This window comes from Spinacia oleracea, chromosome 2 (genome assembly GCF_020520425.1).
Source record: "Spinacia oleracea cultivar Varoflay chromosome 2, BTI_SOV_V1, whole genome shotgun sequence".
Classification (NCBI taxonomy): domain Eukaryota; kingdom Viridiplantae; phylum Streptophyta; class Magnoliopsida; order Caryophyllales; family Amaranthaceae; genus Spinacia; species Spinacia oleracea.
In genome coordinates, this window is record NC_079488.1 from 66,488,717 (window position 1) to 66,507,306 (window position 18,590).

The 18,590-nt window shown below is 34.4% G+C and overlaps 2 protein-coding genes across 3 annotated transcripts; both read right to left on the reverse strand.

The window, feature by feature from the left end:
* Positions 1 to 6,528: 6,528 nt before the first annotated feature.
* LOC130466975 (uncharacterized) lies at positions 6,529 to 11,169 on the reverse strand. 2 transcript variants are annotated; one of them, XM_056835500.1, is made up of 3 exons: positions 10,300 to 11,169; positions 7,332 to 7,456; positions 6,529 to 7,143 (listed from the first exon to the last, which is right to left on the reverse strand). In XM_056835500.1, exons 1-3 carry the CDS (start codon positions 10,370 to 10,372, stop codon positions 7,039 to 7,041), a joined length of 303 nt encoding a protein of 100 aa, XP_056691478.1. In that variant the 5' UTR covers positions 10,373 to 11,169; the 3' UTR covers positions 6,529 to 7,038. The 2 variants fall into 2 exon arrangements, 1 of the variants encoding a protein (XP_056691478.1); XR_008927133.1 differs by having other exon boundaries at positions 6,530 to 7,143; positions 7,332 to 7,469.
* Positions 11,170 to 16,454: 5,285 nt separating this feature from the next.
* On the reverse strand, positions 16,455 to 18,382 carry LOC110793592 (F-box/FBD/LRR-repeat protein At1g13570). Its single transcript, XM_056835996.1, has 5 exons — positions 17,763 to 18,382; positions 17,446 to 17,723; positions 17,245 to 17,351; positions 16,980 to 17,138; positions 16,455 to 16,889 (listed from the first exon to the last, which is right to left on the reverse strand). The coding sequence occupies exons 1-5, from the start codon at positions 18,257 to 18,259 to the stop codon at positions 16,620 to 16,622; spliced, it is 1,311 nt and encodes a 436-aa protein (XP_056691974.1). The 5' UTR covers positions 18,260 to 18,382; the 3' UTR covers positions 16,455 to 16,619.
* Between the last annotated feature and the right edge of the window lie 208 nt (positions 18,383 to 18,590).

The window sequence follows — 18,590 nt, forward strand, 5'->3', positions numbered from 1 at the left end:
CGTATTTAACTATCCTAAATTGGCCATACTAGTCACTTGGAGTACCTGCATTACATAAAATATATATTCTATGCATTCACCCATTCGTATGCTAAAACGAATGGCCCATATTAATATGCAAGTATTTACGTGAATTAATTAAAATTCACGTTCACATAAACGCGTCCTTAAAGATTAATCAATTTCCAAATTATTAATCCTTAGACTTTATTCTAATTAAAATTGAATTTAATTAAAATAATGCGACCTACGAAAATAATTAAAATAATTATTTCATTTTAATTTCATTTAGTGGCTCCCACTCAAACAAATAATTATTCCGGATAATTAATTATGAATTATTAAATTAGAACTCGCGGCCCGGCCCAAGCAAATAAAATATTAAATTAAATATCCCGTTAGCCCAAATTAATGCAAATATACGAAGCCCAACGAAATAAACAATTTTCAACGAAAAAGTTCGGTTACGTAGTCGGGCTAGGCTTGCGCCCAGCCCCATGCCTTGCGTGAGGCCCAAGAACGCACGAGCAAGGCTCGCACACCCCCAGCCCCGCGCGCGCATCGCGTCCCCGCAGCTATGATGCCCCTGCGTGCGTGTTGTGCGTCGTGTGTGTGCTGGATGTCGCATGGCTCGCGCCTTGCTTCGTCGCAGCCCCGCAAGCAATGCCGCCTGCCCCTTCCTCGCCCAGCGCGCACGAGGCACGCAGCGTACCTGCTGTTGCCCGTGTCGCATGCGGCTCGGCCTAAGCACAATGGCCCCGCATGGCTCGACGAGCCATACGTCCACCATGCTCATGTTCGTGCCTTTGGTTCGTGATACGGACCAACTTAATTAAAATTAAATTTAATTTCACGAACTTGCATTAATTTTATTTTTCAAAAAGTTACGATTTTTATTTTCGAAAAACAACGATTTTTAACGATTTAGTAAATTCCAACGACAATCCAATTTTGTACAATTATTAAATCAAGGCCTAACAATATTCAAACTTTTAAGAACGAACGAATCAACATTCAAAAATTGAACTTTTAATTAACAAAATCCAAAGCTTTAAATCGTTCATAAACAATTAAATTTCAGATTTTTAATAATTTGGTTTAAGTGCGATTAAAATTAACGAAACCATTCAAAATTTTAATCCAATAATTTTTAAAACTAGCCACTGACCCATGAAATTATATCCCCTTTCCCAATTAACCGAATTATTAAACCAAAATTAATTAAAATTCAATTAGGGTTTCAAATTTTACGAATTGGGGAAAGGCAAAATTAGGGTTTATACTTATCGGAAAAATCTGAAACTTTTACCATAGATCAATAATATACCCAGAAAGATTGTGTCAAAATTTCCAGCAATTCTGAGTAGTTTAAGTCGACCTTTTAATTGAATTACTGTCCGACACTTTTCATTTTTAATGAAAAATTAACAAAAACTCCCAAAACACGACACTTCGAGGCCTGTTTTTGCAATTCCGTTCTCATGAGTTGATCTTAGAAAATCGTTTTCAATCAAATTAGGGTTTTAAAACTCGAAAAAACGAACATTTTTTATTTCGGACCTGATTATTACGCAATTCATCCAATAATTGGTAAAATTCCGAAAAATCAACAAAAATCTCAAATTTTTCGACAGATGCAAAAACAATAATAATCATGATAATTCATGCTTTGAATACATAAGGATCATGATACCACTGTAGGGGAATACAGTTAAACATAATAACATGTGCGGAACAATCCCCAAAGCCAGGAAACATGTATAAAGCACAGATTAAGCAAACTTACATTCGAAGAGTATTTTCCACAATAATATGTCAACGAACACGAACAAAGAACTCCACTTGTCGTTCCTCTACTTGGTTCACCGACACGTTCAGATCCCTCTTGATTATCGTAGCTTAGACAATCGATCAAGATATTTGCCTTTTGGGAAGAACTCACTTTGGAGGCACAGAGAGAATTAGGGTTCTCTATGTCTCTAGGTTTTTGTAATATGAATTGTATGTTGTTGGAAAATACAATATGCCTATTGTATTAATGATGTAACCGGCCAAGAAACAAGGGCCCTTGACCGGCCACATCACGCAAGCCACGGACCGCACAGCCCCGCGCCCAGCGACACACTGCAGGCCGAAGCCCACATCGCGCGCGCCGAGCAGCTGGGCCGTGGGCCTTGCTCGCTCGTCGCTGTTGTGCTTGCGTTGTTGCGTGCTGTGCGTGCTCGCGCCCAATGGGCTGGCCTTGCTCGCCTTTGCTCGCAAGCTTGCTGGCTCGTTGGGCCTCGCACGCTTGTGTGCTTGGCTCGAGGGGCCGGCAACTCCGATGCCCTTCGTATTCGCGATTTAATATATTTCCGATATATTATTTATCGTTTCGTATACGACGAATCACCGTCGTACGATACGATTTATTCGTGTCGCCCAGCTTACGAATATTCGCGATACGATATAAGATTCCGACAAAGGTCGTATCGTATAATACGTTTCCAACTAATTCCCGAAAAGCTATTAAATGAATTTCCGATTCATTTAATCCGGTGATCTGTTACGTGTCATTGGTGTGACCTTGTAGGTTCAGTCAAGAGTAAGCCGTGAGTTCAATATCCATTAGAACTCACTGATCGGAAGCATTGCTCCAGCTAGCTGTTCCGATCACTTGATCTCACTGAATTAATTGTTCGCAATTAATCTGAACCTTGGTATTAGACTTAATGCACCTTGGGTGAAGGACATATTTCCTTCAGCTATACTAGAGGGTGATCATCCTTTGGCTTTTGTGGTGGTAATGGTTTCCAGTTAGGTTTCTTGTCCCAATACATGTCATCATATACATGACCTGGTGTGTTATTCATCACACAACACCATATGCCTACATAACGTTGGTTTGACCAAGCCCTATTCTGTCCATTGGATATTTATGTAGAAGGATATGCCATGCTACCACTGCTTAAATGCTAATGCTGACTCCAGTGTGTAATTGTTCTTTTTTTTTTTTATAATTTCGGGATTTCGATAAAGGGCAGTGGCCATGTCAAAAGTTTACATCAATTGTGCTGGCATTATACATCGAATACTAGCCAAAGTTACCAGCCAAAACACTTTCCGTGACTACTAGGAGATATAGTTAAGCAATGTAGCCCTTCCTCATTAAACCCAGGTGATGAATTTGTCCTTGACTGCATTAGCAGCTGCACCACCAGCAAGAACATCCTCCTCTAGCTCCCTTACAGTTTGGGTCAACTTTTCTACTTCTGAAACCTTCTATCGTTGCATTTTGTCCAAGATCTTATTTTCTTTATGACAAACACACGCATTTGACATGTAAATCTATTCTACTCGTAACTCATTGAACTCAGACTGCATAGACTGAGAAAAGCATGAGGACGATTGGCAAAGAACATTCATAACAAAAGTACCTGACATATTTCTATCTATTTCATCAGTTTTGGTTTTTGTTCTGGAGATCATCTACCATGGAAGCCTTAGCAAGGCAGACTGAACTGTCCTCTCAACTTCCAATAAAGCAGATTCTTTAGATTTAGTGAGATGATCTAAAGCTTTGTTGTCATCATGTAGCTTTCCATTCTGCAAACATAGAAAACTGCAGTAAATCTTTGGAAAATTGATAGATAGCCACAAGAATAGGTTCACAGCTGCATTCTGTAGTAGTTCTTTAGTATTTCAGAACTGAAATGACATTACTTAGCCATATAATTAAGTGTGTTGGCACTAAATAAAGGAAGAGCTTTGCTAGTTCTATTGCATAATTGGACTGCATATTTTGTTTCATGTGCAAATATGAAGTTGGCAGCCCATTGGAATAATCGTTACCAAATTTATCCTTGTGTTTTTATCCTCACAGTTTCATGGTGTTAAGTTGCTAAAATGGTTATGTTTTATCGTCATACTTATTTGTGTTATTTTATACTTCGTATGTGATAGTTTAGCTAGTATGCCAATTGTTAACTTGTGATTAATCTTAATATTTTTACTTGCAGGTGCAAGGTGAGCTAAGTGGAGAAGAAATATAGCCATTTATCAAATGATATGTATAGTGACTCCATGACAGCATTCCTTTAGCCTATGTATGCTAGCTTTTCATGGTTTCAACAATGTTAAACTTTTTGGTTTGAGAATATTATATCTTGTTACGAACACTTGTAGCTTTATTCACTATTTTGTATTATATACTACGGGAAACAATATTATCGTATTGCTGATTTTTTATCAATGAAATTCTATTTGCATTTATTATATGATTCATTTAAATGTGTATATGGCGTTGCATTAGTTTATTGAAGCTTCACTTTATGGTGTTGCATTAGGTGATTGAGGCTAGCAACCGTTTCTAATGTACCGTTGCAATAGAGTAAAGGCGTTGCAATACCTATAGTTACTGTTGCAGGAGAGACCGTTGCATTAGATGAAAGGCTAATACAACGGTACTAGTAAATTGTAAGTAGCCGTTGCAATAGGGCCAAAAGCCGTTGCATTAGACCTGATGCAACGCCAGCGGATGCAACGGTAGCCAGTCGTTGCATTAGGTCTAATGCAACGGTATTTCAGCCCTAATGCAACGGATTTGAGTGTTGCATTAGCTCCGAAATGTAGTAGTGGGGAGAGCAAAAACTGTAATGTGCAGCAAATGTCGAGCAAAAAGAACAAATATACATTTTAAAAGAACATTTATCCCGTTTTAAGTAACATGATTAAAGTTCTTTTTATTAAATTATAACACACTTTTAATTAAAAGAATAAATTATACTAAAAGAACAAACACAACATAGATCTGGTTTTAACTTTTAAGTCCAACAAATTAGAATCAATGTCGTTTTATCTTGTTTTCTTAATAGAACACATGATGCATGGGAAAAGAACAAATAATATTTATAAAAGAACATAGATCTGCTTTTAAGTCCATCAAAATCGTGTTTTGTTATTTTTTAATATTTACGTTGCTTATGTTCTTTTTAAATTAGTTTATTTGTTCTTTTTAAATTATTAACTTTTTTATAGTTAGAACACTAAATGGTTTGAAAAGAACAAATACAACTAATAAAAGAACATAGATCTGTTGCTCTTTTCGTCCCTTTCATTATGTTCTTTCGTTTGTTAAGACAAAATAAAATGTTGTTCTTTTTCAAGTGTTTTGTTCCTTTCACCTTTATTTGTTGTCGTTTTTTTTATTTTTTTTTATTTTGAGTTTTTGTTATTTTCTTTTTCTTTTGCTTTTTTTTCTTTGTGTTTTATAAAAAAATTGTTGTTGTTTTTGTTTATAAAATTATTTCGTGTTTGTTTTAACCTTTTTGTGGTTTTTTTTTTAAAATTTTTTATAATATTACCGATGCTTGTTTTTTTGTTGTTTTTCTGTTGCATTTTTTGCATGATGTTATTTTTGAAAAAAAAGTTGTTCTTTTTATAGTTTATCATGAGAGAGAATACGTTCTTTTTATTTTTGTACCTTTTCTTTTTATGGTTTTGGTTAATGTTCTTTCTGTCTACTCTATTATGTTTTTTCTGTTTAGTTTATTACGTTTTTCGTTTTTTGGCGTTATTTTTGTTTTTGCGTTTTGTTTTAATGTTTTTGTGTTTTGGTGCAGATGTAAAGTGATCTACGTGCACGCCCCTGCACCATACGCGCGTTGCAAAAATACCCTATAAACCCACTTGTATTTTTTTTTTTTTAAAACAATTATTTTTTTGTCTTTGCCCTTATAAAGTGAATAATGTAATTTTAGAGATATCGTTTGAAGACGGACCAGATTTGTACGCGTAATAAAGAAGACCATATTTGGGTGTTAAACTCTTCTCCATTTCTTTACATTCATAATTCCAAATTAGGGTGTTATTAAGATTTTGGCATAAGCTAGTTAGAAAAAATATCCCAATAAACTCCCCTATTTTCCTTTTTAATTTTGATTTAAGAAATGCATCATCCATATTACATTCTCCTTAATCCATATTACATTTAGAAAACCTCGTCCACATCCAAGATTCAACTTTTCTTTTAATATCAAAGTTCAATTTAATTACATAACTTGTATTTAATTACTTTTGGTAAGCTTAGGGTATGTTTGGTTCAACTTATTTTGACTTTTTTTCTGACTAGATTAAGGTAGGATCAAATATGAGATGTTAGATGTAGAACAAAACGATTTCATATGACTTCATTTGGTGATCGACTCCTCGCCCAAAAATTAATTTAGATGTAGAACACATGATTCAGAGTTGTTTTAAATGAAGTCATATGGCAATTTATCAGCTTATGGTTCAGACAATTGACAGTTTAGTTAATTGTCAGAGAAATTCTATGTACAGTTTTCGTATTCTTACTGCAGTAAGTGATCTCAGGAAACCTTGCAGAACTGAAGTCATGTAAATTATGTCATCTTATGGAAGAAAAGTTAGTGAGGAAGATGTTGATAATCAGTTGTTATAGATACTGAAATTACATTAAACTCCGGAATAATAATGACCGTTGAATCCATGAAGATCTAATACGACTCATTAGGCTTATTGTTCAGATATCTGAAAATTCAGAAAAATGGAAGAAATCCTTCTGGTGAATTATACATGTCTCAGACGTTAGACGTCTAGTCCACTAACACGTTTAAGATAGATATTCGTACAAATAAGATGACATTGAAATTGCACTTTGTGCTGCAGTTTGTTTCTGCAATATATGTTTTTTTTATCAGTCATGAAAATTTCAATGAAAAGTACATTACCAAAGTTTACCAGCAATATAATTGTCAGATCTGAAATGACCATTCTTAGACCTTCTGTTACTCCAAACAAACAAGTTGAGCCTTTGTTGATGCTCTCCGAAGCCTCAACAGATCTCTAGACTTCTTTAGCTCAGAACTGTCATCAATATATCCACACTCGAAGAGAAAAATTTCTAGTGCTTCTGAAATTGCAAGCTCGTACTCAATTAGTTCCAATTCTGCAGTTGATCCTGTAATTCCTGTAAATTTCACTCTAGTAAGATGGCTCAACTTGTAGTAATTCCTGTAAATTTCACTCTAGTAAGATGGCTCAACTTGTAGTAATTCCTGTAAATTTCACTCTAGTAAGATGGCTCAACTTGTAGTTGTCATTCCAGTCAATTTTGTGCTGAAAAGTATCAGTGTTTGGTTTAACCTGCGAAAAAGAACACACTTAGTGTTAGGGACAAAAGGATCATACAAGTCTTCAAGCTAAATGATTATTGATGTTGATGCTAATTACTAAATTAGTTTATGCTTAGTGTCAAAAACATATTTAGAACTAATATCCACAGAAAAATGAACAAGTTAAATATGTTCCAAAAAAGTGTTTGATATACTCACTGAAATTTCAAGATCCTTGATGCCAAAAACAAAACGACGTACATATGCAACACTGAAGTCAAGTTGTGTCAAACAAAGCTTATCGAGGTGGTTAAACGCCAGAGGAAACGATCTTGCAACCCTACCTGCAGCCAAGGACTTGCATGACAATCGAATAAAAAGGCATATCAGATTGAATGAGAGACCAACACAAATATCTACAAAAGTAAAAACAGAAAGAAAAAGTAGAATTTGTGTAAAGGGCCAATGTGATGGAGGAGTATATTGCTAACAATTAATTCTGCAGCCCTTTTCAATTGTTAGTGCATTGTTTTGTGGTTTCCTGATTTCTTCCCAGAAAGTTTTTTTAACGACAAGGTGACTGTGAGACAACCAATTATCTTTCCAAGTTGTTGATAGCACGCTCATCCTAGCTGCGCTTTTGATTGACAAGCGTTTTAGAATTTTATCGATAGCGATACTTGGTAGATTACTGATTAAATCTTGATTAGCTTCATCATTACTAAGGCACCTTGATATTTTGGAAGAAGCCATTGCACACTCCTAGAAACGTATAAGCTACGTAGTATATGATAACAATGAGAATATCCCAACCGGAAGAATTACACACTATTCTATATGAATATGATATCGCAACCTTATAAGAAACCTTAATTTCTTCTCTTAGATTATGTCTTCACGGTTTCACCTACACATTTATTCATCACGAGGTACCTTGAAATTTTGAAAGAAGCCATTGGAAAACTGCTGAGAGATTTAATCACTTGAAACGTATATTATCAATAGAATATCCCAAGGAACCCTAATTTTAGACTATTCTACCTCGTATATGATATCGTAGCGTTTAAGAAACCATATTCTACCCGTAAACAATTTTTTGGTTGTACCCCCATCCGAAACGACGTTGTTTTGAGTTGTTTAAGATGAACATTAATATACTGGTATGGAAATATAATGAACATTTACTATTTCGGAAATAAACATTTATTTATTTATTTGGAATAAACATTTACTATTTTGGAAATGAACATTTATTTATTTATTTGGAATGAACATTTACTATTTTGGAAATTAACATTTATTTATTATTTGGAATGAACATTTACTATTTTGGAAATTAACATTTATTTATTATTTGGAATTACACATTTATCTACTCATTCGAATATGAACGTTTATCTAATTATTTGGCAATCCTAATTTATTCAACCAATTTAGAAATAAATATTTATCTACTGATTGTGAAACAAGTATTTACTAATTTTAAAATGAACATAGTTATTGCATTATTATGTTAATACTGAGTGCTTTGAACATATATTTATATATTGAGAAATTAAAACATGTCAAATGACATATTTTACCAAAAAATTGAACATTTTAGGCATTGCCTATGTCAAATTGTACTTGAATTACAAAATATTGGTAGAAATCATCCACTTATTTTTCTATATCTTGAATCTTGCTTTTGATGTAGTCTCGGGTTCTTATACTTTTGAATGTGTGTATGAAGTGTGATTTGAACACAATATTAACTTTCACGATTTTAATTTCCTCATTGTTGTAGGTTGAAAATGAAAATATTAAGTAATTTGATATGATGAACACAACTAATTTTAAAATGAAAATTTACTAGTTTGAAAATGATGAGCCTGTTAAGGAAACAAATAGGTTAAAAAGAAAGGTTTAAAAGATGCACGGTAATAGAACAAGAAAGAACAAAGAATACAAAATGTATGAACAAATAAAACAAAAAGTATGAACCATAACCATATGATTTTTATTTATTTTTTTGACGGAAAAATGCAGATATTTATTAAGAAATACGCGATTTGTCGAACTCAACAAGGGAGGTGAGATCCACCGGGTGGTCTTCCATCCACACCTTTGCCTCACTAAAATTCAGAGAGGCTTGGGCCATGGCATGGGCCACTCTATTACACGATCTACTAGCAAAAGAGAAAGAGCAGAAACTAAAGGTACGAGCTAGAACCATATGATTACTATAAACAAACAATTCAACAAAAAAGAACAAACAATATTAAAAAGTACATAAAATTCCAGAAGAAAGAATTGAACAAACAGTAAAAAAAATTATGAACAATTTTATGATGAATTTAAAAATGCAACATGAAAGACCAAACAGTACAACGAGAAAGAACAAACAATACAAAAAGAAAGAACTAACAATAAAGGCGCTTGTAAAAACATAAAAGATCAATGAATTGCTTAATTTCATTATGAATATTAACCAGATGATTATTATGAACAAATAAATAAATAATAAAGAACAAACAATTCAACAAAAAAGAACAAACAATATAAAAAAGAACATAAAATTCCAGAAGAATGAACAAACAGTAAAATAATTATGAACAATTTTATGATGAATTTAAAAAGTAACATGAAAGAACAAACAGTACAACGAGAAAGAACAAACAATACCAAAAAAAAAGAACAAACAATACAAGCGCTTGTAAAAACATAAAATATCAATGAAGAGCATAGTTTCATTGTGAATATGAACTAGATGATTATTATGAACAAAAAAATAAATAAGAAAGAACAAAAAGTTCAACAAAAAAGAACATACAATATAAAAAACAACATAAAATTCCAAACGAAAGAACAAACAATACAACAATTATGAACAATTTTATGATGAATTTAAAAAACAACATGAAAGACCAAACAGTACAACAAGAAAGAACAAACAATACAAAAAGACATTACAAACAATGCAGACGCTCTAAATCACATAAAAATGGAGAGAGAAAATGGAGATTCAACCAGAAAATTTCTAAATCACATAAAAATTGATGTGCGCACAAACGTAGAACATAAAAGGAAAAATCTACTGAGTTATCAAAGACATTCTACTAATCAACATATAAATTCAATAAAAAAAAACCGCAAAAAATAAGAAAATTAAAAGCAAAAAAAAGGAGAAAAGAGAGAAGAAGTTTACAGCTAGTGGCAACGACATCATTCTTGTGAAAGATAAGGGCGGCGCAAACGCAAACGGATTCTCCAATTGACATTGTTACTCGAGATTAGAAAAAAACTCACATACAAATGAGGAGAGAGAAACTTTTGGACAGTGAGAAAACAAAAATGAGAGGTTTCTGATATTTGGAAAATTTATATGCAATTTTTTTGTTAAAAAGAGAGCACGTGATATAGCTTTTTTATTTTTTTTTAATAAATTCAAGCTGCTCGTCATTTTCGACGGAGGTACAGCTAAGTTGGTTGTACACGGATATATCAAGTAGGGGTATCTACTCGTTATACCTGTTCAATGGACTGGAGGCCTATTTAAAGCCCGGGTCCAGCCCTTTTTAAAACGGGCCCAGCCCTTTATTTTTATTAATGGGCAGGGCTCTTAAAGGGTTAATAAATAAATGGATTGTTAAAGTGTTAGGTTGGGTTTTTACCGGGTCCTTGTGAGAATTTACAAACAGGGCTTTCTCTTCGTACTGTAGTTCAATTCTCCCCATTCCCTCCACCATCACCACCTCTCTTCCTCAACCCCGACGAAGGAGGCGGTGATGATGACGGCTCCTCTTCTCACATCTCCCTCTCATGGCCGCTCTCATCGTCGTCCTCGCCGCCGCCTTCCTCCTCCTCTTCTACTTCGCCGTCATGTCAAAGATCTGCCGCCGTCGCCGCTCCCGCCACAGAAGCAACATCAACAACGTGGTTAAACCATCTGATTTTGTTAAATCTTTGCTGCAACTCACACACAGACGAATTGTCGAAGGAGGCGAGATAAGATTCGAAACTAATACATAGTGTTTTGATGCAAGTCAAGTAGCGTAGTTTAATTGAATTTGGTGGTTGATCATGGTGATTCAAATCAAATTAACAGTTAAAAAGGGGAAAGGGGTTTTTAACATAATTATTTTGATTAATTTCAATTAGCCATTGTAATTACTGTTTATATTGGATAGTAATTAGATTAATATTTCCTCAATTGGCTTTATATTGTTTGGTTCCGTATAAATTCTAAAAATGATTTAGGAATCTATCTTCTTTTCATACTTTCTCTGTTCTTATTTACATGACACAATGACGTTTTAGGCACTATTAGATTCGTATCAGTAAATATTATTTTAATATCAACTTTTTATAATTTTTTCCGATCCACAATTAGAGATATTAATGTTTGAAATTGTGCATTGACAAACGTGCCTAAATAATTGTGTCATTTAAAAAACAACGCATGAGGTATTATTTAGGTGTATTAGTATAAAATATGATGTATAAAATATGTATACGTATTAAAACCAAACTCCTTTCAAAAAACAAAATCTCAGCCCAGCCCGATCCACTTAACTTCAGCCCGGCCTGGCCTGGCCCAACATGTTAAAATTGACGATAAAGGCCCAGCCTAATCCAGCACGTTTAACTTAGGCCCGACCCAGCCCTAACCCGGCCCAATGAACAGGTCTACTACTCGTATATGATCACAAATTCACAACCATCTACGAAACCCTAAATTTTTTCCTAGAGTCTGAATTCATGAGCATCACAGTTCGGCCCGCCCTATGAATCGCGGGTTTTGGAAACTTTTGGCCCCAATCAAACCAACTTGATTTTAAATTCTGAATTTGTAGTTACTTCGTATAAGTTTGGCTGGCCCTGTTTCGAAAAAGCGGGTTTAATTTGGACACGAATGTTGGCCCAGTTCATTGCCCGACCCAACATGTTTGGCCGAAAGTATTTGCGGTGTCCCGGCCCTCAATTGTTCAGGTCCAGCTAGGTTCATTTCTCACGAAGGAGGAAGAAAGAGAAGGTGGATGTTAGTGTGGAGGGGCAAATGGAAATACTTTTCCAAAAAGTTCCCTCCTATATGTGGTCATCTTCGGGTCCTTGAGTGTGTGTATTATCCTCAACTCACCCTTATCTCCCCTCGTAAACTAGTCCCAATATCAACTTCATGCGTCTTATTTTTTGGTTGCAAATGAATTACAGGGACGGTACAAATTATAAATGAGAAGGGGGATTCAAACCTGAAATTCTGACACTTATCGGGATAAGGCTAGAGATACACTTGGTGTACATTGACATCTTACACAACACCTATGAAATGATGCCACCTAACATATCCCACTAAAAAAAGAGAGGGAAAAGCTTTTTGAAAAGAAGATATTGGGCGGCAAAAAAGTTCAGCAATTTGCGCCATTTTGTGCAGTTGCGCCATAATACCCAATTTCATTTTGCCGTCAAATATTTCTTCACCTCTTATTTTCATTCTTTCACCTCCATAAATAAAAGAGGAACTGCAAAGTAAATGCAAAGCACTTGATTCTTTTTTACCCACCTTGAATTTTTTTGTTCTTTCCTTTTTGGTTGAGCATTCATATTTTATTTATGGAGGTGAAAGAATGAAAATATTTTGATGTTTTATTACATAAACCATCCTTTGTGATGCATATAAGGTGTTTGATAAAATGTTTAATTGAAATTATAAATTTAATCTACCTTTTCTAAATTAGTTTCAGTTGCAAAAGTTAGTTATATTGGAAGAAGGTGTAGAAGAAAACTAGCTATATTGATGTTTTGTGCTTGAACGGAAGCAAAAGTTGGACCCTTTACCGAAGATTGATGAAGATGACAATGGCTTTTCAAAAGTGACAATGGCGGTATATTGCAATATGCAATCTGATTAGGTATTGTTTATTATGATTCCGTAAATACTAAAAAGAAACCATAAACAATAGTATACATAAAACAACAATTGTCCAAAGAAAAAAAAAGATCCACATATAATGGATAGAACGCAGGTCTAGAGGCAGTGTAAAGATGATTATATAAACTTCGTTATAACCAGTTTGGCAAGGGGTATCAGCACATCCATTTGTGCTAGAAAATATATAATATATTTGAGATTTTGAGAATATAGATAAGGTTTTATATGCAGCGAATGTTTAGATTTCATAGTACATGAAATGATCCCACAATATTAAAATACATACTTTTAAAATTTAATTTTCATTAAGAAAAACACATAGAGTACTTCCTAGTAAAAATATAATAAAAAAGCTTTTTCTGTCAATAACCCTTTATTGAATTAGGACCGAATATTGTATTATTATCTACGATTAAAAAGATGATTTCACCTTTAAAGAAATCTTATTCGGAATTCTCAAACTCCGTAAAATTATATTAAAAAGTTTCGTTTGAAAAGACATATGTGTTGATACCCTCTTGCTAAAAAGGTCACTACTACACTGCTATAACATCTACTCGATCTAACTGCGAGAACCCGTGCTTGATTCTTGAGTAGAGCAAAAATAACCAAATTTTTAATTGTAACAAACCAATTTATGGGATCATTTTAGTCGATAAAACATCAAACTTAATATTTAATGTTTTTTTCACCTTTAACTATGTTTTTTTTGGTAAATTGTTATCTTTATGGGGACTATATATCTGATAATTAATTTACCTCATTATCAAAAAAGAGTTGGTTGTTAAAAATATAATTTATTTTTTAAAAATTATATATATACTACGTATTTTTATGATTACACAAAGGCTTACAATAAAATTTAACGATCCCAGAAAATGTTTACCAATCTCCAAATGAAATTTTTATTACCGTATGTCTAAACCTGTAAAATAGTAATGTTATCCAAAATTAATAACTCTGTACGTTGTAAATGAATTATTTAGATCAAACTTCGAACAGTTAGCCTTTAATTACTAAGTTTGGCTAAGATTACACAAGATCATATAACTTTTGAAGAAATTAAATTTAAATAAAAATAAACTCAAGTAAAACTTTTGAAGAAATTAAATTTAAATAAAAATAAACTCAAGTAAAACAGAAGTATAACTCCTAACATTTTCATAAACATCTACTCAGTAAGTTGTTTATTTCTTGTTATAATACAAAATTATGACCAACCACGAAGATTAGAAAATATAGCTAGAACACATGAATGTGTTATAATTTTATGTACGATTATAAAGGATCATTTCACCTTTACATAAATCATATTTAGAATTCTCAAACTCGTTAAAACTAGATTAAAAAAATTTATGTTTGCAATGACTTACGTGTTGATGCCCCTTGCTACAATGGTCACTACTATGCTGTTACAACATCTACTCTAACTACGCAAACCCGTGTTCGACTCTTCTCAAGAGGATAAATAACTAAATTTTTAACGGATTTTTCATGAAATGACCCCGAGGTTTGCGTTAATGCACCAAATACCCCTAATGTTTCCCGAATGCAACAAATACCCCTGAGGTTTAATATAAATACACAAAATGCCCAAAATGACTATTTTCCGTTAACTCTGTTAACTTATCCGTTAACTTTAACTTTCATTTTAGTTTATTTTTATTTTTTCTCTTACCCTTTATTTTTATTTTTATTTTCATTTGTTTTTTTCTCTCCCACCTTCCTTCTTCCTATCCTCCATGAAAGCTCAACTTTTCTAGGTTGAAAGCACCATGGCAGCCCATATCACTACCATGTTCCATGGCACCCCTTCTCTTACTCACCACCACCACACACCGCCACAATAGCTACCCCCTTCTCTCCCTCACCACCACCCCAAACCACCACCGACACCAGCGTGCTCAAGCGGACCAAAGGCACGCCCAGATCGTCGCAAGAAACAAACCAACAGATCCGAGCCTTGATCCGGGTCTTGTTTAATCGATTTGGGTGTGTGTGAGAAGGGAGAAAATGGGTCTTCACTACAGAGTATAGCTTCTTTCTCTCCTCTATCGTTTCACCCTAATCTCCTGCAGAATCACAACCCTTTTTCTTCAAGAGAGGGAGTGAGGAAAGAGAAAGAGAAGCAGCCGCAAAAATGGAGTTAGCGGGAGTAAGAGGTTTGAACCAGAAGGTTGCTCCATGTGCCTTCTTAAATTACAAAATTTGAGAGGGGTTGAAAGCACCAATTTGTGACTGATAATATATCACATTACTGACAAATGGGTATTCCCAACAACAAATATCCGACTACAAGTCTGCAATTGCCTAATTCAACAATTTTGGCTTATTGTTCTGTAGATAGTCGGAAATTACTTTTCTTCGGTGAAAAGAGAGAAGCAATAGAGCAGGACATCAAAATGATGCTTGTTGTCAATGTTCACCTCGGCACCAAAAATTACGACTTTCAAAATTGAGAGAAGAGCAGCAATTGAGAAATTTGAGAGAAGAGAAGAAATGGAGAATTAGAGCAGAAATGGAGAATCCAAAAAAATTTGGGGGTAATTGGTTTTTTTGGGGTTAATTGATTTTTTTGGGATTTAATTACTTTAATTAATGGTTAATGTTAGGATTAATAGGTAAAATAGTTGATTAAGGGCAAAAGGGTAAATGTACGCTAACGGAGGTTTAACGTCCGTTAGCCTGGTGGGCATTTTGTGTATTTTTTTATTAAACCTTAGGGGTATTTGGTGCATTCGGGAAATATTAGGGGTATTTGGTGCATTAACGCAAACCTCAGGGTCATTTCATGAAAAATCCGAATTTTTAATTGCGGAAAATATTTTACGGGATCATTTTAGTCATGAAAAGATCAAAATATTGGATGATTTTTTGGTTACTCGTTTCCTTTATGGAAAATGCACTCATTGCTTTATGGGGAATCAAAGATAATTAATTGTTGATTGTTGGGAACTTAAAACAAATTTGAAATTCAAAATTAAAATTTCAAAACACATTTCAAATTTCAATTTGAAATTTTCAAAAGAGATGAATCTTTTAAAATTGAGGTAGCATATTATAAGTGGTGGTGTGCAAGATGCTCTTGCACACCTTGTGTACTTCTATCATCTCCCCACTTATCGTGCACAGTCCCTCAGTTTTAACCAATAGGCCAAGACTTCATTGGTTAACTACATGCGTCCAAGTGTGAAGTATGATCTTTCCACAAATAATTTTGAGTCATGAGAGATGGAAGTCAAGCATATATATAATATATACACGCATGACCCTAGCTTGCTTCATTTAACAGCTCCTTAGAACTTGGCTAGTTTAAGATAGATATTGGAATTAATATATACACGCATGATCCTTGCTTCATTTCACAGCTCCTTAGAAGTTGGCTAGTTTGAGATAGATATTGGAATTAATAAGATGACATTCATACTCAATACTGATCAATAGATTCTTATCATTCAAGAAAATTCAGAGAACTACATTACTAAGGTAGTAAGGTTATCAACAAACACAGTGCTTAAAAACTCAAAACCTATACTAGTTAGAACTCTAGAATATTGACTATTCTTAGTTTCTTAGTTGATCTGGTCATCGATCTACTATTCCAAACAAACAAGTTGCGCCTTTGTTGATGCTCTTTGGAACCGCATCAGGTGTCTTGACACCTTTAGTTCAGAAGCTGCATCAAGATTTTCACACTTGAAGTAAAAATATTCAAGTGCTCCTGAAATAGCAAGCAAGTACTCAATGATTTCCAGCTCTGCCCATGATCCTGATATACCCGTAAACTTCACCTTAATAAGATGGTCCAACTTGTAGTTGTCATCGATGGCAACTTTGTACTTGAGAACTTTTGTAGTTGGTGTAAGCTGAGAAAAATAAAAGAAATTGCAATCAGTTTGCACTATAAAAAGATGACAAGTCTTCAGAAATGAAAAATTTTCAACTATTATACTCACTGAAATTTCAAGGTCCTTGATGAAAGGACACCTCCGGACCATGCCGTGAACAAAAAAATATACAACTACATGACCGTAGTTAAGTTCTGTCAAACTCAGCTTATTTAGGTGGTAAAATAATATCCCAGGAAGAGATTTTACACCGCCTCTAGCCAAGAACTTGCATATATATGAAAAACCAAAAGTAGATGAGATTGAATTAATATAAGTTAACAAAACAATATTTACAAATGTCGAACATTATTATAAAAGAAGTAAGTTTTACCTCAAACAATCGACCCCCAAAATGAAGATATTGAAGTTGACATGAAGTTGCTAGATCCTTTAAGGAGTCCAGTACTAGTGCATTGCCTTTAGGGTTCTTCCTCTTGTCTAAAATCAGCGAGATGTTAGTAAGGCGTACAACATTTTTGAAACTTATATAATGAAATACACCTTTGATAACTAAGCTTTCAAGAGTTGGTACATCGATAACAATATGATCCAATCCAATACACATTTCGAAGCCTGGGACAACTTGCGATTAAGCTCCCAAAAATATCAGGGTTGCATTCAACATCGACTAGCTTAAGACTCCGAAGATTAGCAAAGCCCTTGAAGTCACGTGGTGGAGGATTCATAACAAAACGCACCAGCCTCAATTTCACCAATTCTTCGCATTTGAAAATGTGATAAGGTGTGATGAGTACGGGACCCTTCCAATTAAGAAGAGCTATTTTTTTGACACAAGTCCTGGAAAGAAATTAAAGATAACCATTGGCTGAGATGGATGTATGTTCCTACAGCTTTTGGAATATAGAGATGAAACTTTTGTAAAGGGCCATTGTTTTTTTTTGGTGTACCATCCGGTTCACCCTTAGGGCTAATCCGGATTCGGGGCGAGTTCTGAGTGGATAGGTTCCAGTCCCCTCCCAATTGTTGTTGCGGGGATCGAACACGAGGTCCTTCCTACCAAGTTCAGCCTCAATCACCACTGAACCAACAGGCAATTGGTGTAAAGGGCCATTGTGATGGAAGAGAATATTGCTGACGATGTGGTAAGTGTCGTAAGTTATCAGATACTTGTAACCTTGTCTTTCCCAGAATTCTTTATCAAAGAGAAGGTGTCTAAGAGACAACCAATTCTCATTCCATTTTGTTGATAATACGCTCATCCTAGCTGCCATTTCAAGCGGCAAGTTTTTAAGAATTTTATCTGTGGCGATAGGTGGTAGATTACTGATTAAATCTGGATTGGCTTCAAGAGCCTTGGGGTTTTTAGGTGACTTGGAAGAAGACATTGGAGGCAAAGTTTGATTTTTAGCTAAAAATTGTGAAACAGAGTAATGGACGGTTGAATATATAGTCAACCTAAATATTGATCGATCTCAAGTTAGTGGTGTGTAGTGGCTTCACCTCTTCAGTTTTCCAACTGTTGAGTATCCTTGTGTTAAATTAAACATCAATCAATTCCACAAATAAATACGCCACTACTGTGACTTTAGCTTCGGTTTCCCAAGAATCCCAACTGTTTAGTTTATGGAATACTTTGGTTAAAGTGAAAATTAAGCCGGCCATGGTATTGACTATTATTGACAAAAGCCTTATTACCATTGACAGCCTTATTACCAT